This window comes from Ambystoma mexicanum, chromosome 9 (genome assembly GCF_040938575.1).
Source record: "Ambystoma mexicanum isolate Mex_15411 chromosome 9, UKY_AmexF1_1, whole genome shotgun sequence".
NCBI classification, from domain to species: Eukaryota; Metazoa; Chordata; class Amphibia; order Caudata; family Ambystomatidae; genus Ambystoma; species Ambystoma mexicanum.
Genome location: NC_090931.1, coordinates 1,303,940,706 through 1,303,964,029, shown reverse-complemented (window position 1 = coordinate 1,303,964,029; position 23,324 = coordinate 1,303,940,706). Strand labels below are relative to the sequence as shown.

Sequence of the window (23,324 nt, the reverse complement as noted above, 5' to 3'; positions counted from 1 at the left end):
ACTCCCAGCTACAAGTAGTCCTACTCCGACAAACCCAGAGAAGAAAAACGGCTCCCGCTACAGCACAGAACCTCAAATCATCACGGCCATGAAAGGGCCCATGATGACTGAAGAGGAAGATGACACAGACCCCTCATGTCATGGTCTCTGCTTCCAAAAGGTCAGGGTTTTCCCAACTCCCTTGGAAGCAGATCCATAACCCAGGTTCCGAGTGCCAACCAGTCCCATTTGGGACCTTTTGGACCCAGTCCTGGCGCCAGTGGCACCAGGCTCATAAATATGCCCAGTCCCAGCGCTGGAAGCGCCGGGCTCATAATGCTTGGGTGGACTTACCTGCAGCAGACCATGCTGCTTACTTGCCTGCCAGTTGAGCCTCTGATCCTCTTCTGTTTGGAACTACTTTTCCTGTTGGGTGGGGCTGGAGCCACTCCCTAGATTCAGAACACTGGAACTCTTCTGGAAGGCAGGAACTCTTTTCTTACCAGGAACTCTTTTCTTACTTAGGCGTGGCTGTGGAAGGAGACGCCTAAGCACTACAGGAGGCTATTTAAACCACACCCGGTGGATGAATCTTGCTTTGCGTTATTCTGCAACTTCTGCAGCAGAACGCTCATCGTGTCTTCTGCATCCGGTCCTGGGCCTAAGGAAAAAGGCTTACCATCCTGAATCCAGTCTTCAGCAACACCTATAAAGACAAGAAAACAGGTTAGCATTCCGGCATCTGAAAGGCAAAGGCTTACCATCCTGAATCCAGTCTTCAGCAACACCTATAAAGACAAGAAAGAACAGGTTAGCATTCCGGCATCTGAAAGGCAAAGGCTTACCTACTCTTCGTGCGCTCCGGAGGTCTTCACACTGCATTCCGGCATCTGAAAGACAAAAGTTTACCAACTCTTCGCACGCTCCGGAGGCCTTCGGCGCTGCATCCCGCATCTGAAAGACAAAACAAGGTGCGTTTAAAGACATTGGGGAACTTTAATACTCACGTGCCATTACTCCTTTCCACATCTAATCCAGTGGGTATTCCGGCACCCTGCAGCCGCTCCGAACTCGTACCTGCAAAATAAAAAGACAGTTAGAGCGCATAGTGAAGCAGGCAACAAGCGCTTACTTACGTGCTTCCAGGCGCTTCTATTCATCACACGGGCTCCATCTTCAACTCACTTCAGCCCGTCATCCGCCATCGCCGGAACCCTGCAAAACAAGAGACATCATTACTAAAGACTTTAAAGACATTTGAATGACTCGAAACTTACCGTTCGTGCAGTAAACGACGGACAGCAGTCCTCTGAAGTCAAGAGGCCTGCGCTACCTATCCAGTGAAGAAACTGGTTACTGCACCCTGCCCCGAGGCAGATGGAGAGCTCGGCATTCACTTACCTAAGGTGAGAGCGTTAACCTTTGGGGGTCTACAGGAGAGGAGAAGAGGAAAGAGATAGGGACACCCCAATAACCCCAGTTCATTAACCCCATATTTTCTATCTGCAGACATCTTACTCTACACGTCAGGCATACAGTGCACAGAGGTCCAGCCCAAAGAGCCAACCGGGTGCTACACATCACCTTTGAAGATACGGTAGTCGCCCAGTCAAGACCGGCGCCTCTGCGAGAATCAGGTGAGCGTTACACCTCAGAGGCGATTGCCGAGAGTAGAGTCTCCAGGCAGACCCCACAGGACAGTGAGGAGACCAGTGAGACTCATTGAACAGATGTGACCCCGGCTTTCGCGTTAAGCACGGGGGAGGTGTTGTATGTGAATAAAGGGATGCAGTCCCCTTCAGGGCGGGAGGAGGGCAGAAGGGGCGGGACAGGGAAAGGGGACTCAGTCGAATGTAAGCAAGGAATAAAGAAGGTTGAAGCAGACTACGGCTCCGCGTATCCTTAGTGTGAATGTTAGAGAAAGCGTGAGTGGGCCAGGCCCAACAGTATCCCCAAATGTTAGCCTCTTGCTTGCTGTGCCTTTTATAATCCAGTTGCTCCCCGCTGAGTTCCAAAATGACCAACCTATCTATGGTTAGTTGTGGTCCGCAGCAGAGGGGGTGTTGCTTACCAATTTAGACTGGTTTGCTCGTTTTGCGTGCACCTTGAAGAATGATTATGGTTCTTTCTCTTCTGTGTAGCAACATCTCATTCGAGTAATATAAAAAGACCTACCTCCTACTTTTCTGTCAATCGTTTTTTGTTTTTATTAATGTATTATGAGCCTTATTGGTTTTGCTAGTTAATTTCGAATTTTTTCAGTAAGGCGAGCCATAACTGCTGCTAATGGCCCTTTTGGCCGAGATATGGACCCTCACCTGTATTTTTACCCCTGTCATCGGGGCACAAGTGGGGATTGCCCACCTTGACATGCATTTGCCCCTCATTTACAATGGAGATGTTTGGAGAGTAGGTGTGCACTAGAAGTAAACAAACACCCCTCTAAAGAAACCAAGTGGGCCACATGCAAATGGAATATTACTCTTCAAGAGAGAACGCACTCCTTTCGGGTGTCCCTGGCGCCACAGAAGGTGAAGGAGGAATTTCATTTTTTGAGGCTACATGGGAGCAGGAGAGAATGAGTGTAGAGTGGCACGGTTGGCCACGTCGCAACAATGGCTTCTACAGCTTGGTCCAACCCACATTGTATGGCTGTTGCCAAAGTACAGGAAGATAATTGGATTTGAACAATTTATAAATCTATAATGATGCAGCATCTAATAGCCTTTCCAGACCAAGGATATATTGCTTGATATTACTGGGGAGTGAAGTTGTGGCACAGTGTTAATTTAGCCCTACCCTTTGCCCTCGCAATCCTAGAATTCTTAAAGTTAGATTTCACTGTCTTAATTTTTCCAGAGCAATACCAATTTAACTTTGTAAGCCTAATTATCAAAAATATGTCAATGTTTAATTCAGTTTCAGTGTTGTGGGGCACAAAATTCTTCAGACTGGGACACAAGCCCATTCAGATTGCTTAAAGGTGCCCTTCCATCCAGTTGCTGCAAAGGTAATCGGGCAGCCTGTGGAACCAAAGAAAGTGAAAATGGAGAGGCTTCCGACGTGTTCACCCAGGTAGGTCTCTATTCGCTTTGAATACACACTGTTCCTGTGCCCTTGATCCAATATATGCTCTGTGTTCTGACTAATGCACTTTCTCTGAGACTAAAACACTAGCTGGCTGCTGCTGACCCCAGCAGCTGACAGGTGGCAACAGCCAGGGTCTTTGCTAAACATAAGAAAGACGATGCAAACGAGCTCCAGGATCTACAAAATCCTAGTACTGCACTCCAGGGGCTTCTCCCCAAATCCAGTTAGATCTGCTGCTTTTCTTTGGACCTATAAAACGGTCTCAAAAGCCCCTTGAATAAACTTTTCCTCACGTTTTCTAATTTCACAAAGTCTTTCTTTTTGATATTTGCATCCTGTGCAGCAGGGGCGTCTTCTTAAATGTACATGCGTTACAAATGGATGCAATAGCCTATCCAGCCCACACACACCCCCACTCAGCAAGGGTGCGCTCCCATGTAGGCAGGGGGAAGTTGGTAGACTAAATCCAGGTTTGCAAAAACGACTCCTCCCTCCCCCACCCCAACTGTTGGCAGCAAGTGCTGCGATGCATGACAACCAAGAACAGCAACGGGGTTCAGAAAGGCACTAGAATGGAGCATTTTCCTATAACGCTTACCTTGTCCCAACACTGCCCAGTCCTGTTTACGCATGGTGTGTGAACTCTCTATACTGCAATGCAGCTTTACGAAAGAGGCCAGCAACATAACCTGTAGTGAGAGATTGTCTCCTGAAAAAACACTCCAGGACTTGTTTTTCATACCTATCATATGTTCCTCTCTCTGATCCAGATTACGATTCCAAGTAGCAAAAAGAAATCCTGCCCCCAGGCTAAGCATACTAAAAACATTTTCCAGAGCCCCAGTGACTGCCAGGCTTTCCACAGGACTGTCTTTAGATTAACGTTGATCAGCGTTACCATTTGTACTTCTGAATTGCCTGCTCTGAGACGGGCACTCGAGTACCAGGGAGACCATAACCAGTTGCTGATTTAAGACTGGGGACTAGTATCAAAACTTCCTTGTCCTTGAAAGCATAGTTTCAGTACAAAGGATCACAGCCTTGTAATAGCACTGGTATATCGTTCATTAGCACCGTGGGTGGGGGCACTGGCCAAGCCTGTGTTCTGAGCTACCTGGGTAGCCATTACCCCTTCCTTACCCCCTTCACTACTTGGGTGGCAGTGGTGTTTTTAAAACATTTTGTGGGCGGGGTGGAGGGGGGTTGTAAAACTAAAGCAAACTTACCATCCTGCGGCCCAGCGCCACACATCCCTGCTGCTCAGGGGAGTCTGTTTTCATGTGGATATCAGTCATCCACACTGAAAAGGGACTCCACTGATGAGCAGAACTACGTGGAGCCAAGCCGCAAGCTAAATGTACGTATTACTTTATTTTTTTTATTTAAAAAAACTTTTTTAAAGGCTGTTGGGAAAACTACCCTGGTGCTAATGGTGGTATGCCACTCGCCGGTGGGCCGTTTCCGACAGGGTCGGGCCGTCACCTCAGGGCATATCGCTTCAGTAGAGACCTTTAAAATCTAGATAATTTTAGGGGTGCCAATATTAGGATCATGTTTACTGTAGAGGCAGGTAAGAATTTTTTTAAAAAAATATTTTTCATTATAAAGGTTTCCAGTATTATAAAAAACATTCCGAGCCCACAAAATGAAGGACCCTCATACAATTAGATCAACATTTCTTAAAACACATGGAGCAAGGGCATGATAAACAGAGGTGTTAATGGATGTCCACCAAATAATGTTGGGGGTGGAGGGGTCTGTAGCAGATTATGCTTCTGGAAACCAGTTTCCACTTTTGAGCTCTTCATAGAACTAAGTCGGAGATGATGATGAGAAAGAAGAACAAATAAAAACCTTAAATCCTCGCCATCGGGTGTGTAACCACCACAAACAATTGTGCATCATGAACGAAACCCAGCAAGGCCATTTAAACCACAGGTCTATGTCGTTAGCCTGTTAACCCATTGTACTTTAACCAGTGAAAGTTAAAAATGAAGTTTAGCAACGTTTCTTAAATTCCTTGTTAACAGGATACCTAAGCATTTAGCTCATTGTCAGCCCATTACTCTGATAGAATCCATGAGATTTTACAGAATTTAACTGGTCGAATTACATTTATCCGGATTTTCTTAAATCGCAAAATGCAGGAAGATGCCCCACCACCCAACCCCTAACCCAAAACCACCATCTATCTTGTTTGCTGTACATAAATGTTGAATAATTGTGCCAAAATTTGATTCCACCAGTTAGGTAGAGGAACAAAATGTGGTTTACCCTCTGAAACGAATGCCCATTAAAGGAATGGAGCGCTCAAAAACGTTATGGGCTTAAAAGATGGGCAATAATACAAAAATAACCTCTTTAATTAAAGTTCCTATGTAAAATGTTTCACAAATAACGTTTAAACACCTTTTAGAATCAAGCACTAGGAGGTATCCATTTTGTGAAATGGACGAGCCGCCTGTGCTTGAGTTAATCTCTGCCCTTGCGGCACTAATGAAACAAAAGCCACATGCTGGTAACTTTTATTACAGCGGCAGATTTTGCTTCATTAGTGAGACACGGAGAGCAGAGAATGCAGGCTGGAAGGCTGCTGCCTGCTATGTGCTTTTATACATACAGCAGCTTTTGTTTCGAGTCTCCCGGCTCCCCCAGACCGGGGGGAGACCAGGAGACTCAAAACCAAAGTAACAGGGCAGCATAGACGAACGTGCCCAGTCATCACCTATGTGTTGACATTCGTTGGCGCAGAACCCGAAATATCAACACACATCCTCTCACAACACAGTGCATCCCAATTTTGAATACAAAACTATATTTTTAAAGGAAATGGCAATACTCTGCAATTTTAAAATGTACTTTTATTTCAAAATAAACGCTCCGAGAACATCCGGCGATTGCCATATTCAACCACATTGATAATTTATTTCTTTGTTCTCGATCCACAAATGTTTATCATGAGTCACACTGTGTTCCTTTTGGGTATAAAAAGTGCATTGGAAGCACCGTGAATTGCTAGGCTTCGGCATCAGCTTGGGGCTAGGCCACCGTAGACGTATGTCAGGTTGCTCCTTATCGCTGGTACCGCGAAAGGGCATATTGGCCCGGTGCGATCGTCCCAAAACAGCGTCATAGTTATCCAGCCATTTAAGTGTATTTGCAGCTACCGACTAAAGAAGCCATCAGTTGGTATCTGGAATCGATGACATTTGCGGAAAGGCAGGATGTAGCTTTGTGGAAAACCTATAAATGTGTCTCAGTAGCCGTTGTTTATTATTTATCAATTTACCCATTAATTCTGCACCGTGTGAAAACTAATGAACACAAACGTGAAACCATGGCAACAAAGAGAAAATATTGTGGAAAGTAGTCTACAATTTGCTTGAGAGGTTAGTGCTATGGAGTATGTTTAGTTCGCAATGGGATGCGGAAGCTGACGCTAGAATTCGAAGAACACATAGAAGGCATTTTAATGAAATATTAGCGTAGAATTTGGCATTGGGTGACCCCAGATGTGGACTACATGCATTTCGATGCTGGACTGCCCGTGTGCCCAGGACAAAGACAAATGCACACAGGTTGTTTTTGCGTGTCATTGCAATATACCACAAACAACAACCCATTACAATGTAAGCCAGCAATAACGGTCAGAAAATGAAACCTTGACTCGTTCCTCTATAAAATCGTCTGCAGTAAAACTTGCATAGTATTTGGCATTTCCATTCTCTCGCCGTAACGGACTGTTCGTTCGGATCAATGAAATTACATATTACTTTGTCCAGTTTTGGAATGGTGAACCTTATCATATTTTATGGAATTACACACCTCCCTTCATTCATTCCATTTGGAATCCTCACTTTCTTCCAAGGTCGAAAAACAATCGAACCTTATACTGTGTACATGCGTGGGTGTGCTCAGCTCACAAGCAACATTCACAGGCTCTGACCTTCACTCCCAATGGGAGCGAAAAGCCCTTCAGACCGCAGTGGCATTTGAAAGATTTTTGAAAAACGAATGAATTGTTTGCGGCCATCCACCAATGCTGCGTGACATTTCTAGTGATTTACTTTTTTAAAAGAAAAATAGTTTGTTTACTTCCAAATGTCTTATTTATAATGTCCCTTTTGGAGAACTTTTTACTCTCCCAGCGACTCGCACAGCCAGCCCACATCCTGTCAACTTGGCCCATCTGCTGTTCACACAGCAAATCACATAAACATTTCCTGCAAGTAGTGAGTCTCGAGCCCTGACCAAATGTGCTTGTATGAGAATTTCAGAGCAAGCCCTGCTGCAATCCCCTCCTGCCAGGCCGCGGTCCCCTGAACCCATGATCCCCTGTTCCCTTTGAACGCATCTGGTCGCCAGACCCTAACTGCACCACCTCAACTTCGCTGCCCATATACCTAATCAGGAATGGTCCTATATTTTGGTAATGCTGACACCTACCCCCACTTCGTTTTTGAAATCTTAAGACTAGGAGGGGCCGCAAATCAAAGATTGACCCCTGTGATAAGACATCCAATAGCAACGACCCCTAACACATGCCCCCATAAAAATATAGATCAGAATGCACCTATTTCTCAGCAACAACCCCCTTTGATGCGCTGTTTTGCTTATAGTCAGTAGTTCTTGCGTGCCAAGTATCTTATCTAGCCTAGGTCTCGTTCCTTTTGTGGGACGCCTATTTGTTCAGCTATTTGGACACGTGTTTGGTAAGGCAACTGGAGATCCTCAAAGTTACTTTCACGCTGAAATCCATCTGACCCTCCCCCTATCGTTGAAGGACCCAAAAGAGCTTGACAAAAGCGGGAAGTGTGAAAGCACAGCGGTACACTCTATGGCATCCTCCAAAAGGCACTTCTTGCAAAATAAATTGACAAAGGATACATTTTAAAAGACTATTTGGATGCTTTATTTGGACACTTAAACTTTGTTGAACAAATAGCTGCTAATCATTTGTACCGGGAATTGAACTGTTCCAAGAAGTCTGCTTTCGGTGGACAGGGCACGTTTGCAAAGTTTTGTGGCAATGTATGTGTCCTCGGAACAAAATCATGAGATTCCATCAGTATGTATGCCCAACACAGTCAAAATGAGATCGTTAACAAAATCGAATTCCATTTCCTGGTGTATTGGCTTGACCACCCATCTTTTTTTGCTTATTTTCGTAAAGGCCATTGTGTTTCGAAGCCTCCCAGAGTTTCTTGCAGTCCCCTATTGTTCACTCCCTACGTTCTCATTATGCGCTAAGACCACTAGTAATGTCCTATATTGCATCCAGTCTAGGCCGAAATGCAATCTCTTGGGCCTGTACTTTAGGCACATATTGTGGAACACCTCCAAATCTCCTGTGCGACAGAATTCTGTGAGTCTCTTCAGATCTCTTGATAGTTTTATCAAACATGATCTTCTCAAGAGCTTTGTGTGGAGGTGAAGATGGAACCAACCACTTGTGTTCCTGCTCCTCTGATAACCTACATTTTCACCAATATGCACATGGACTTTTCTGTCCAAGAGTGAAAGTTGGAACAGTGGTGCGTTAGTGAGCGCCATTTTTTTCAATTAGAATTTCCACAGACCCACCACGTTTTGGTACTCTGCCAAAGATGGTTGCTGAAAGATTGGGACCACTGTACAATCAAAAAAATTTAGGGGATTTGGCAATGTGCCATACATCAAATTTGATGGCAAATATTTGGAAACTGCTCTCTCATGGTCTTGGCTATTGAAACACGTCTGTCAGTGTCTGAGGTCTATTTGCATTCCCATCGATTGGAGATCTTCCAGGGATTTGATAAAACCATGTTTCTCCATGGCCACTGAGGATTTACTTTCGGACACCTGCACGACCACCGAACTCACAATTTCTTTTTTTAGTTTCCATGTCCTGAAAGTGCTATGTGCAGTACTTTGCTGAAAATCCGGGGCAGTCACACTGTCCATCGCCAGCTAGCCTGAACCGTTTGTCAGAGAATGTCCTTTTAATTGACATTTGTTCAATTTTCCAAGCTTCACTAATAGCAGGGCATAAATATTCTTTGATTATTTGTAGTACTGCGTTTTAGAAAGGAAATGGAGTCCCATAAATTGACAGAAACTGGACAACTTACTAAAAGTAGAGCCACTGAAAAGTAAAGCTGCTGCACACAGTAGATTTCCAGCTGGCACTTTGCCAAGCATTGGTTGAGCGGACCATGAACATTTAGCATGGAGCAGATCACAGGTGGCTTGTATTTTCAGGTTAGTGCCTTGTGAGACACTCGTCACATTCAACAATGGCTTCCTGCATACATACCCCCTACCCCCACACCCCTCACTGGATGGACACATTTCAGCATCCGTATAATCTCTACCAGGCAGCTGTCAAATACAATGTATTTGGGCTCCTGTATTCGACTATCGTCCTGCATTCATGTGGTTTGTGACTCAACTGTGGTGACAAATCGGCCAAATCGGCTAGTTCCTTGGTCAATTGCGTTGAGGCTTCAGTATCTGTTATTTCAGCTTGTGTTATTTGAACACGAATTGGAGAAACCATCAATGTCGATTGTTTATTGGGTTGCCCTCTTTTTGTGGGTGTACATTGTGTCAAGTGTTCAGCAAGTAATTCAAAAGCATCTTCATTATATTCAGTTTCATCTTCATCTTGTGGAGTTCTCACATTGTAGCAATGGTCCAACAACACTTTGCTGGCTTCGCCGGTCACATTCAATTAATTTTCTGGCCATTGGGCATAAGCATCTCAAATCTGCTTATTGATTGGACCATGCTGCGCCTCAAATAATAGTTGCTCCATGGTGCAATCTGTTTGGCAAGCAGCATCTCTGGTTTCGTTTGTTGTCTGTGTCTTCATACTTCGTTTTCTTCTGGGCCTCTAGGAGATGGGTTGTAAAAACATGTTCAATTAAATCCAACATAGAGTATATAGCACTTTAGATTTTAAAAAAACATTATGAAGACACCAGCCCTAAACACTTTTTGTAATCACAATTGTTTGTTACTCTTGCTTTCTTGATTTTCTGTGAAACCGTGTTCTTCACTGTAATGACTGCACCAGCAAGCTGGTACTCGCCTCAGATCCACGTGCCTCCTCTTCTATTTCCCGAACTTGTATACATCCCTTGAATAGAATATTCATTAAAGTCAATTGTATTTGAAATACAATTCTTTCCTCACACACATGGCTTACATAGATACCCTTGTACACAGTGTACTTCATTTAGTCAAAATATACATTTCGAATTTCATTTGATTGATGGCTAGTGTACTCAATCAGAGATCACTGTGCGAAACCCACTGATTGTAATGTTGCACTGAAGCTTTTTGCATTTTATTCGGCATTAGGGTAGAAATTTTAACGTTAGAACTGAAATGGTAAAAGTTTGAAAAGATGCTTGTTTGTCACTGTCTAATAGTATCAGATGTAGGATATAATTTCTTTCCTTCAAGGGAATTGTCAGTAGGCATACCTCATGCTCTGGACCAGCTCCAAAGGATGATGTAATTGTACTTGAAGTACCAGCATCACCCTGTTACATAGTACTTGTTTTAGTATGGATGAAAAAAGTGAAATTGAACAGACACAATGGGATGCAGACAATGGTACATATGAATGAAAACCCATAAATGAAACATTCTGTAAACAGGATACGTAAATATTTCATATTATCTCACATTCCATGCATAATACGTTTCCGTAATCGAATAGCAAAATAAAACTACCTGGTGGGCGCTCGAAGTTGTTGTTGACTCTGTGAAAGTAATGGTTGCAGAATGTGGCTCCTTCAATTTCAGTGCATTGTCCCAGAGTTGTAAAGGGAAAATTAGATTTGAATTAGAAATGTGGGAAGATCCAACTCTGAAGAATATGAACAAGTCTGTATGGCTCACTATTGATATACTGGACGTGTCGGTGATGTCGTAACTACCGATAGTCTATGCTTAAGGCAATATGCTAACCTAAAAATAATTGACATATAAAGCAAACAATTACGAAAATATTATGCTAATTTCCAAGGGCACTATAGCATAGTTTTCTGTGTCCACAAATAGTTTTCTATGATGCTCCTAAAAGCAGGGACAGGTGTCTAGCAAAATGGGGTGTAGTTATAAAGAAATACAATCTGGTAAATATGCAAAGTTTTGTAAAACATTTAAACCAAAAACACCAATCCGTCCATGTAGTTACCTGTTCAGTACCCCAAGGTATAGAGCTAATTCATGAACCGTGACTCACCTGAGGCAGCGTATGCATTAATAGAGTTGTAATTGCATTTTGAAGCAATTTACGAGACGTTCTGAGTCGATGCTTCTTTGTGTACTGAAATTCGTCGTACATATTCGTGGTGAAGTGCAGGCTGCAGATGCGGAATAGATCTCCCCTGAAGTCCCCCAAGACTTCCTGGGCTCGACTTTCAAGCTCGTCCGGCGCAAATCCACAATATCTGACCCATTCTATTATTACATCTATATTCCTCAGGAATGTATGCATTTTGTGCCCTTAGGTTTGTCATGAGTCTTAGAACGGCAACCGCCAACCATACAAGCAGGCATTCTTGAAAAATCTAGTTACAAAAATGTTTTACACGAATGCATGAGAAAGATGGAATTATATCCTTTTTCTATGCAATGTTTGTTTTGGTCACACAAGCAAAACCTGTGTAGCGTAGTCGACTGTACACTAGGATAACTTTCATACAGAATCGATTGATATGATGCAAATCGTAACATCCGTTGAATGTACTTCCATGCATCAAAAGTAAACCTGCTTCTAGACATGGTCCGCGAAGGATGCAATTGTATCCCAGTTGACACTAATTGTTTCGAAATAGATAAAAATGTAGTGATCAAGAAGAGATGATTAGGTAACCTGCCCTTACCTTGACCAACAAACAGTTAGATTCAGCAAGCAGGGTAGTTAGTAGCAGGAGACCAGGTAGCGCGATCACAAGTTGATTTTCAGTGGGCACAGATGTTTCCATGAAAAATATCAAGGGGTTTATAAAGAATTAGAAAACTGGGTGTGTATGTGAATGAGTGACGTCTATATGGCATGGTCTACTGGGGATTGCAGGGGTGCAGCCTGCTTCAAGGGGAGCCTGCCTGGAGACACTGTCTGGGGAGGCAATGTGTACAATGGCCCCTGCGCGTAAGGTACCTTTGAAGTGCACATGGTGTTTGACACCTTGGCCGTTCCCATCCCTGTTAGCCCCCTTGGCAGCGCACAGCCACAGGTGCGAACTGCTGTTGATAATGGAGGGGGATGGACGGGAATGAGGCGTGCAGACAAGGACCGGAACACCGCTGAAGGGAGATACACTTGTGTGGATTGCAGGGGCACGGCCTGCTTCAGGGGAGACTGCCTGGAGACACTGGGTCTGGATAGGGCATGTGTACAATGGCCCCCTGCGCGTAAGACTCCTTTTGAAGTGTACATGGTGTTAGGCACCTCGTCTGTTCCCACCCAGTCAGCCCTGCCAGAACAAGTTAGTGTGTTCTTGATTCAATGAAAAAATTGAAACAACTATTCATAAAAGTTCAGTTGTTTTTTGTTGCAGATGTTGATGGCACAAATGTACTACACATTAGATACTTCGGGTTGCAGCACAGTGTGGGAAAATCCCCTGTACTGACCGCTGTCACTAGGGAATGTATCTCTAATGGCAACGACACAGGCGGGTATTACGCGTCGAACACTGTGTCTAAGCCTCCCATGAAGCCACCATGTAAACGCACGATGGGCCACCAGCCTGTAACACCTGTGGAAGAGAAAGATGCAAACTGTATTTAAATGAACAATATAAGTGTATCAAACCTTAGTTGAAAATGCAATCTTGTATCCTATGGTGTTGCCAGGAAAAAATATTACTTCACAGATCAATCAACTTGGGCTTTAAAGTGTAGACACATTACAAAATTGAACAAATATGCATTCCATTACATTTGGGACACAGAAATATTGGTTCTTGGTTGTACGTGAAAGAAACATAAGGTGACCAGTATGATTTCCCCAAATCGTGAGTGATGTATACATTTGCAAGACTACATATATTTGGCAGTGATAGATCAAAGTTACGACAATATAGGAGACAAACATGAAATGTGAGTGGCCTAAGTGACATCACATCTAGAGTATACTTGCTCGTTACTTGGATTGCGAGGGCGAACTGTTGCGCGAAGTTCATAAGCACCATCATAATCCTCAACATGGACTGTGTGAGCCAGGCTGCACTGAAGTCCTGCAGCTCGGTAACTCATTGCGGCCATGTCTCATCTTCTGATATGTAGGACAAGCATCCAGAGTATTCTTGGCAGCAGCAGCAGTTCTCCTTCTCTGTTGGCATTACCTCGCACCGATTGCAGGTACACCAGGTGGAGACGCCATCCATGCGACTAGGCTCAGGCTCTTGAGCTGGTGATTCGTCCTCCCAACTGTTGTCTAAATCCTCATTGTTTCTGCATATTTCTCTTCCAAGTAATTACGCCTCGGAATACTCTGGCTCATACTGGTAGGGCTGTACTGTTGCCATTATGCGACAAAATGAAAATAGATACTAATGATGGTATGTGTTTGCACGGGCTACGAGCAACGAAGATAACTGAACAGAGCAGAAATGAGCCACAGGATACACAAAAAAAGACAGTGAAGCGATTAGAAAAGCAAATCTAATGTTGTTGAGAAGCGGTCTGTTTATACTTATTGAGGAAAGGGGCATCCTGCCATGTCTATGGAGACACGTCATTCTCTGAAGTGCAGAGAATGTTGACCCGAGACGTGCATTGCCGTTGTGAAATGGGCTGTATGCGTCAAGTGGTGTCAGCCTCCGGGGCGGGGGATATGATTTAGTGCCGCCAGGGCAGTTCACATTAGGGCGATGCGGCAACAGATAAGATTAGCACAAGATGGCTGCGCCCTGCTGCCTGATTTCACATGTGTAAAAGTGGGGAAAACTACAGTAATGTGCATAGGAAATGTTTGTACGATCGATCAACATATGCTTAAAAACACATGCCCGAACGCTTGGGACAATAATATTTTTGAGCGCACTAATCCCATAACTTGTTTTAATTCAAACTGATATCCTTTAGTAATCGATACTTTTTTGCACCCAGTAATTCATGCAAATTTAAAAAAGCATTTTTACCTTCAGATAAGTAATGTTGGCATTACTTGCTGTGGCGCTGCTCGGCTGGCACTGCTGCTCCAACACATCTGGGTAGCTTTTTGGGTGGGAGCAGGGGTCCCATGTGTCTGTTTTTCTATTTTGTTGCTAGGGAGAATTTGCCTACTTGTACGGAATACAGGTGTCTTGTACGCCTCTGTCTCATGCTGGGTGTACAGATTGACAATTTCTTTAAGATATATTAATATAAACTATGTTTAGCTTTTTGTGCTCACCTTTGGGAAATGTATCCTTTTTTTGTCATCTTTCAATAATTTTGAAAAATGTAATTTGCGGTGCTCGACTGACTTGCGAGTCAAAGTAGCACACTGCCTGTCACTTGATTACTACCTTCAAATAACAAACCTATTGTGGCAGTTTCAGAAGGGGCTTCAGCAAGTCACTTGTGTCTCTAGGCCAGGGTTCTGCAACTTGTGGCTTTTCCATACATTGTGGACTATGCTGGTTCTGGCTGATGGCGTTCTAGTTGAAAACATCTGGAGAGCCAAAGTTTGCACAACTCTGCAGTTTAGGCATATTCTCTTTTCAGTGGCTTGTTATGCAAAGTACTGCTCGGTTTTACCCACTGCAAACTATTTGGCCCTCCTATTTATTTCTGAATTTATCGTCACTTTATCAAAATGCGTTTAACATCGCAGCTTGTTGCCACTTAATCTTTGAAGAATTTTGAACTCCAAAAGTCAATGTACTGGACAGCAAACTGTTACATAACTGTTCGTATGGATATTGCACAAGTTAAGGGTACCATGAAACTTGCAGCGTGCTCGGAGTAAGTAACTAGTTTGTCGCAACCTAGCCCGACTAATTTCCTTACTTGTCACAATTCTTAATGATGGCCACAACCTTTCAATGTTGTCAGCCCCCCCCCGGGAGGGAGATTCTGCGCCTGAGTGTATGCAGTATCCAGTTTCTTATTCTTTTGGTGCAATGGGGGTGGGGGGGGGGTTGGAGTCTCTATAGCTTTCCACATGAGAGGTGCCAGTAGAGGGTATCACGGAGGCCCTGCAGCTTGCCTCACTTTCCTATCTAAACCATTGGCAGAGACCAGTTAGTAGTAAGCTGCAGAACCCAGTATGATGACTGTGGACAGACAGTCGTGCCCAGAGGTATTGATTTGGGGGGGGGGGTGGGTTGTTGTTGGGGGTGGGGGGGGGCTATAGCCGGGTCTTTTCCAGACCTAGCAACACCCCTGGTTGTGCCTCTGGCTTAGCATAATCATGGACATTGATCGTGGTATGTAGTGACCGACAGGCAAAGGGAGTGGAGCACCCAGAGGGGAGACCCGCAAAGCATCTGGAGGAGAACCTGACTTGAGTGCCTTGTGGAAATCTGTTCACATCTCCTGCTAACTATGGGACTCTATGGCTGAATACAACACCCTTTGTAGGAAGCCATGCACATCTGTGACTCCCTGTCCTTGCCCAAAATCTGTTCCTGGAAAACTGCTGTGTTGAGCTTCGTTCAGTGTGGCTGAAGGCAAGGAGTGAGTTTGGTAGTTCTTGATCCTGCAAAGCCACATTACCATCCAATGGCTTTGATGGTGGACAGATGTACCTCATTTCTTTTCTTTTTTAAAGCCTACCAGCATCTGGTTAGATCTACATTCACACAATCGGTCCGGAGCCCCTGAAACGCACATCATCTTCAAGAGAAGATTCATCTCTTTGGCTACACCTAGTGCTAAGCGGCACCAACAGCGGTGTCATGAACTCTCAGGTGCCAGTGGCCCCAAAGCAATCTTCTTTGTTTTGTGGCCGAGTCTTAAGGATTATGGCACTTTCTTTTTTTGGACAGCAGAATTTGTAGGAGTCTCTAATCCAAGGGGGGCAGCTGACCTGAAAGTGTAAACCGCCAACAAGGAAAAGTTGTCCCCTCTCCCATCTAGCCAATTCTTTATAGCCCTCCTAAATTTAATGGGGGCATAAACTTGTTCCTTCCTTGTCTTGTACTGAATCAACACTGGATGTTAGACAAGGGGACTGCTGGGGAGCTCTTCACATGACTCTGCAAGTGGTTGTGGTCTATATCCTTTTCTACAGTTCATGCATATGCCACTATTTAGTCAGGCTCTGTATTTGTTGGAAAGTAAAATGACCATATGCAACCTACTCTAATGAAAAAACAATTTATGTGGTAAAAAGAACCAAATTATATAATATAAGTGTGTAGTTAACAATTTACAGTGACCCATATGTACAAGGTAAAACAAAAGTAAAGCAAAATATAGCCATGTTGCACTTTAAATCCTTAGTGCTAAACAGTCGATGTGCTAAGGAAAGAATAGGCATAAATCCGGCATAAATATTTCCTGCAACATATTTTGTGTGACATGCAGTCGAACAGAACAATTATTGGACATGTATGAAATATCGCATGAGTTCTGAGGCTAGGTTTCCTGGAGATTTAGTTGTTTGAGCAAAGTGTTCTTAATAGTTCTCACAACTTCAGTGCTCAGGGTTGACTTTTTAGGGTCTGGATCTTTGGACTTAAGGGATATCTCTGTATTAAGCCAACGTGTTCATAAAACATTCATTTAACACACTAGTGGCTGAAGAGAAAAGGTACAAATTCTGTCCTCGGTCTTCATCTGTGTGTTAAGTGGGTGCACGTTTCGGTGCTTTAAAGTACTTGCCCAGTACAAGGCACCTTCTTCAGAGCGTCCAATTGGTAGACCCTGTGTCAAGATCAGAAACAAAGAGAAATGTGTGGTTACCCCAGGTTTATGTAGCTGATAGTGCAGCTTATGTTTAGTAATTTAAGCGCTCTGTGTACCGGCTATGCTCATGGCGTTGTCGGTATCATGATCCCAAGTCTCTTTGGGGAATCCAGGGAGGGTCGGGCACTCACAAAGGGCCCATGGCACATGGCTTCTGTTAGCAGGCAGCACGGAACTGACTACACCTGGAAGTGTAAACCGACAGCACCCAAAGGAAGCTGGCACAGCATGTTCCTTATTGGTGATAAGTGCTGCCCATTGCCAACGATCATTAAATCCTCCGCAGTCTGGCTATTTGGGAGATGTTTATGGGTTCATTGGCATGTGAGAAACTTCCTGCCGTGCTGTCCCAGGTACTTGCAAGTAATCGTTGGCACTTTCACCAGTCCTGGCTAGAGCACTCCAGAACGGGTAGCCTTCCCATTAATGTGTTTAAATCTAATGGAACTAAAGCGGTGCTTTCTGCCCTGTACCCAATTTCACTGCTTCATTTAAGCACCTATTGCTCCAGGAGAGGTGGGGTCGCTGTCGGGCTGCAGCAACCTGATTGGTCTGTTCTTTCTAAAAGACCAGCGTTGCACACCTGGCGCTTGGAGCGGCAAACTTCAGTCCATTTGGTAAGGTTGGTGTGATTGGCTGTGGTTTTAGCAGCACGCTAGCCACCTGGCGAGGAATACTTGTGTCACCTCTAACTCCGGTCTAAGAACACGATTTCATGAATAGGACTGGTGGGATGCTTAATGCGACCGTCCCAATGAAGGGTCCGAAGAGAAAAGGACATTCAACACTTGCAGCGAAAAACGTTTTGAGAATCTTGCCCGAAGCTTCTTTCAAAAATTCTTGTTTTGAGCAAAGCTTTATTTTGTAAGGTAGGGTTGCTGCAACGGACCAAATGTCTTCTATGAAGGTTGAGAATTGGTCATTTGCACTGCCTCTGGTACCTACTTTTCAAAGCCCTACTTGGATTTTAAATCTGCTGCATGCATAGTAAATGGAATCTTGAAGTAACCCTCCCCCCCCCCCCCATCCCACGAATCCCCCACCCCCCTTTTTTATTATAATTTGGGTAAGCCGAAACAATTGCATTGTCCGGAAGTACCTCAAAACCTTCCTCTTTGCCTCTGCTTTCTCTCCCCCCCCCCTCTCCCCTGCTAAACTCTTGGCAGAAACGGCACCGGTTTCCCTTTCTGATTCTCTGGCCCAGGCCCCGCCAATGGCCCACCTGCACTGCCTCCCTTGCTACCCCGGCACCTGGGGACTATTTTCTGTATCCCTACAGTCCCCCTACCAACACTCTGCACTTACCTTGCCACAAACGGGCGTTTTTTAAAAATCTCATTTATTCTACTATCCCTTGTGCTGCACTTTTCCCTCTCCCTTTCCCTGTGCACTTTTCCCCTCTCCCTTTCCCATGCACCTGCGCGATCTGAATGACACCTGGCCTAGTAAGATCGTGGTCTCCGTCTCCCCTTTGTTCCCCCTCTTGCCTCGTCGCGCCTTGAAACACCTGTGTATATGCGCATTATAAATGCCATATCATTAGAGTACAGGTAGATGATTGGCATATGAGGAAGGATGCAAATCCTGTATTTGTTTGGTCGTTTGCCCACCCCTTGACTCCCCATTGCCATGCTTATCTCTATGGCGGTTCCCACCCAATTCTTGCCCACCCCAAACCCCTCCTCACCAGAACTCTTTGAGCTCGCTTTAATCAAGCATTATCAGACTATGGACTGAAAGTACCTGCCAGGGTTTTTTCAAAGCTGTATTATGACAGTTAATGACTTGTTTGGAGTTGTAAAAACACTGCCGGTGTAATAAAAATGTCAACAATTTCTTACCAGGTCTGCCTTCAGCCATCCAATTTATAAGCACTCTGCGTCTTTCACTGAAATGCCGTTAAAAACAACAAGCATTGGCAAAGACAAACATTTTTGGTTTGTGTCTAAGTATTATGCATTTGCTTGGCACTGCTATTAGATGCCCAGGTGCTCGCACACTTTTGCACCTGCTACAGTCCATGTCCAGTCAATGCCACTACGGCTGTGCCTGACAAGTGCCTTTCCCAGTCCTAAACAAAAGCCCACACCGTTGCCAATTCCAATGTGCTGTGTCCGTATTATGAACTTAATAAATATAGCCGTGTAAATCTACCGCATTTCTCCCCCCCCCCAAAAAAAAGCACGTGGTACCTGCCAAAGAACCGCTTATACAACTATCCACAAGAAAATGGCGCCTCCTCTGCTCTTAGTGGTCACGAGATGAGCGACTGGCGTCGGCCATTTTATGGGTTTTATTTGAAAAGCGCACAGCTCGAGATGGTCTCAAATCTATTGGCATGCAATGTATATGCTGTACCTGGAGCATTTTTATACACCATTACCCAACTGAAGTTGGAACTCTAACTCTTCTGAGGATTCATAACTAAGTTGACCCTGCTGGGATTCAAACACGTGACCTGCACATTACACCCAGATCTCAGCAATGCGCATAACCAGCTGAGCTAATTTGGCGCCTCATTGTAAACTAGCAACATGAAGTTATTTATCAGACTCGGACCAATCTAGGGAACTAAAGTTCTTGTGCTCCAAACTATTTTGATCGGAGGTAATGCTTACAAGTCTCCATTCCTAAAGCATTGATCACTGTACTTCTGATACTGTATACCATTGTAATAGCTCTACCATGGTAGTGATTCATACATGCAAATCCCAGTAGTTCACATTAGCATGTGGGTGGTGATTGTGGGCTATGCTCCCTTGTCCTTGTGGTAATATAGTACATTAATTCATCTTCTAGGGATGCGCTAAAAAGTTGAAGACCTGGATTCAGAAGCACGTTGGCTTTATCGGGGCAATTGGAGTCGGCATTGGGTTTGTACAGGTACGGTAAAAATATGCTTGAACTACCCATGTTGTGGTGTAGGGGGGGCAATAGATGTCTAAAATGCTACAGGATTTGGGAAATGCATTGTATGGTTAGTCAACCCATTCCAAAGGAGTGACTTCAAAACTTTCTGGAGAAGCGTGTGGAGTGACCACAGTTGATTTCTAAAGTGGCATTGGGTTTTCCTAACCATTCAACATCCTGTTTTATTCAGACTGGAACGGGGGGGGGGGGGGTGCTGAGGGAGCGGTGTAGACTGAGCAATCAAGGAAGCTATGGTTATTTAGGACAAAGGTCTCGATTAAGTGTAACTTTTGATGTGCCATTTACCCCCTCTAATCACCCCCCTTTGATATATATGTTCAACCTATATCTGGCATTTCTTGCCCACCCCATTGCCGCTCCCTGCCCCAATTTACAGTGCTATGCGGATGACACTTGGCTCATTTTCAGGCTACCTTCGGCCAACTCTTCTCCGTCTATCATCTCTGACTGTCTGTCTGCTATCCAGGAGTGGTGGCCAGTGACCTCTGCCTTAATGCCAGTAAGACGGAGATTCTCCTCATCGGCACACCCGCTCCCTCCTTTCCTGTCGCACTGGCTGGCCACTCTTGGCCCCCCTCCTGCTCCTACCTGCGAGGCTAAAAACCTCAGGGTCCTCCTCGCATCCGAGACGTCTCTAAGAAGTCGCACTACCAGCTGCACCTCCTCAGAGGTATTCTACCTTTCCTCTCCTTCCCCCAGAAGATCACTGTCTCCAGAGCTCTGGTTCTCTCCAGGCTGGACTACCGCAACAGCCTCTTTCTAAATCTGCCTGCCTCTACTCTCCGTCCGCTGCATCCAGAACAGGACTGCGAGACTTGTCCTTGGCCTCAAGCCCAGGGATCGTATCTCTCCAGGACTGAAATCTTTGCACTGCCTCCCAGTGGTTGCAAGGATCAAGTTCAAAACCCTCGGCATTGTCCACAAGGCCTTCGGGGGCTTAGGGCCTCAATACCTTCAACTCTCTCTTCCTAAATATCTTCCCTCTCCAAGCTCTTTGCTCATCTGCCTCCAACTCCTTTAGGGTCAGTCTCTTCTCCAAGCAACGAGTGGGTGGTAGATCTTTCTTCTGCTGGGGCCTCCCTCTGGAACAGCCTCCCTGAAACTTGAGGAGAACCATCTCCAGTTCAGGAAGCACCTCAAAACCTTTCTCTTTGCTTCTGCCTTTTCTCCTCCTCTCCCCTGCTGACCTCCTGGCTGAAACTGAATCTGCACTGGTTACCTGGCCGCCCTCTGTTCTCGAGCCCAGGTCCCTCCCCCTGCCAGTTCATGCACACCAGCACTGCCCGCCTGGCAACCCCCGCACTTGGGGACGGTTTCTGTATCCTTACAGTCCCACTACCAGCTCTTGACACCTGATGTCTGCACTTACCTTTGCACTTGCCACCTGTTGGCTGTTACTTTTACTTAATGTTATTCTATGCCCATGTACTGCACTGACCCTTTCCCCCCGCACTTCCCCCCTTCCCCATCCCATGCACTTGCGAGATCTGAATGACACCTGGGCTAGTAGGATCGTTGTCTGTCCTCCCTTTGTTCCCCCTCCTTTGCCTCGTAGTGTCTTGAAACACTTGTGTATAGGTGCGTTATAAATGCCATATCATGTGTTATGGACCAGACGCTGAGGGCCACCAACATAGTAACAAGTCTTTATTACCCAGAATGGGTCACCCAGTGACTTGGAGGTGAAGTTCCAGGGCTGGCTACTGGTTGGTCCGGGGCACGTGTGGATTATTAGCTGGGTACGACTTCCATTCATCAGTGTGTTTTTCCCATGGGTTTCTTGCCGAAATGATTTGTTACTATAAAACTATAGGGGGGTTGTCTGGGAGGTCGGGAATAGTGTCTAGGGGAGGGGTTGTTTTGGGGCGTGGAGGGGGGGTTTGAGGTTTGGACAGCCAAAAATAAAATACAATTTTGACATTTTTCAACAAAGGAAATCCGCAAAAATCCTATCTGGGCGGTGCAGGGGGGGGGGCGGGAGTAGAAAACGCTGTGCATGAATGAACCGTTCGCTGAAATGGCCTTTTCCTTTTTTATTGCAGATAGCCTGGTGTTTTCCATAACACTGATGTTTGATAGTTGTATCCATTGTCAGTGTGCAAATGAGATGTGTGTATACCCCATAATATTTTGATCCCAATTCGTGGTCGAGCTGATAGTGGTGGTGTGTGTGTTTTATTTTTTGAAGCTGGTTAAAGTAAACGTGCGTAATACCCAATTATGTTTTTGTTTCTTTGTCCCTCAGGTGTTTGGAATTCTAGTCGCCTCCTGCCTGGTGTGGTTAATGAAGGTGAATTACAATGTCATGTGATGTCCCCTCAAGGCCTCATCCTATGGGCCCTTCAAGTTTTCCAAAGCGCTTGGCTGCCATTGGACCAGCAATTCACTGTAGTCTGCACCAACCAAAAGCACCTAGTTATGTTTCCGCAAATATGTATAATTTAGCTCTGAAAAGGGCATGTTAATTGTCTATTCAAGTTGTGAATAAACTGGAATGTCATTGTCGTAACATTACTGTCAAAGAAACCTGGTTACGCTCTGCAGGCCTGATGGCGGGTATACTCTTTAAGCACCATGTAAGTGTTTCAGTAGTGGGTGACCTGTTTACCATTGACCTCTTACGGATATTTGCAAAAAAGTTCCAACATAGCAGACGACGATTAATCTATTTTGTGTAGTTTTTTGCAAGAGGTCTCAGTGTGGTCCTCGACTGGCCCAGTCACACCAGGTCTTTAGAAAGAAGTCACTTATTTTGTGTGGCTATCGTGAAACATGGAGTGGATTTGACTCTGAGGATTGCACTTGAGGCATCTATGGATCACAGATGCTAAAGCATGTGTGAATGGGTGTGGCAGGCAGTGCTGGGGAAGGGCAACTAGCCCTGGGGCTGCTGAAAACAGACTGGTACTAGTGAATACAGCCCAGGTTCTCACCAGGCTGATTGGCTGCACATGCCAATGGGTGCTTAAGAATCTGTAGAAAATACGAAACTGTTTTTGCTGCTTCTAGTATTTGTAGCCTCATGCTCACCTTGACTGGCTGAGTGCTCATCCTTCTGCCGCCTTACATTTTGGGTGTAGGTCCATCTAATTGCAGGAATCGTGACGTATTTGGGGATCGCAGCAAAACCTTCAATCATTGGGGTAGGTTGCAAGTTAAGTACTTAAGTTCTTGGCCGATTAACTGCTTTTCCCACAGGGTATCCCAAGTCTTTAGTATCTGTGGCCCCAAGAACAGTTTCCTTGGGGTTCATGTAGAAGTCAGCTTCTGCTAGTGCAGTTACTACTGCCTCCAGATAGGTGTTCCTTCCATTCTCTGAAAGGTTACCGGGGCCCCATGTAGAGCTTGTATAAGCTGTAGGGACTAGCGAATGCCGTTTTACCTTGTCCTGGGTCTTCAATGGAATTTGCCAGTACCCTTTTGTA

General features: G+C 44.9%; 1 protein-coding gene across 1 annotated transcript in view; it reads left to right on the top strand.

Moving 5' to 3' along the window:
• The window catches only part of LOC138489800 (CD63 antigen-like), an 87,363-nt gene extending 64,957 nt beyond the window's left edge, over positions 1-22,406 (top strand). Inside the window, exons 5-7 of the mRNA XM_069617392.1 lie at positions 2,899-3,054; positions 19,768-19,851; positions 22,145-22,406. Of these exons, the coding sequence (XP_069473493.1) occupies positions 2,899-3,054; positions 19,768-19,851; positions 22,145-22,210 (306 nt within the window). The 3' untranslated portion in view covers positions 22,211-22,406. The remainder of the gene's footprint in view (positions 1-2,898; positions 3,055-19,767; positions 19,852-22,144) is intronic.
• Positions 22,407-23,324: the final 918 nt, after the last annotated feature.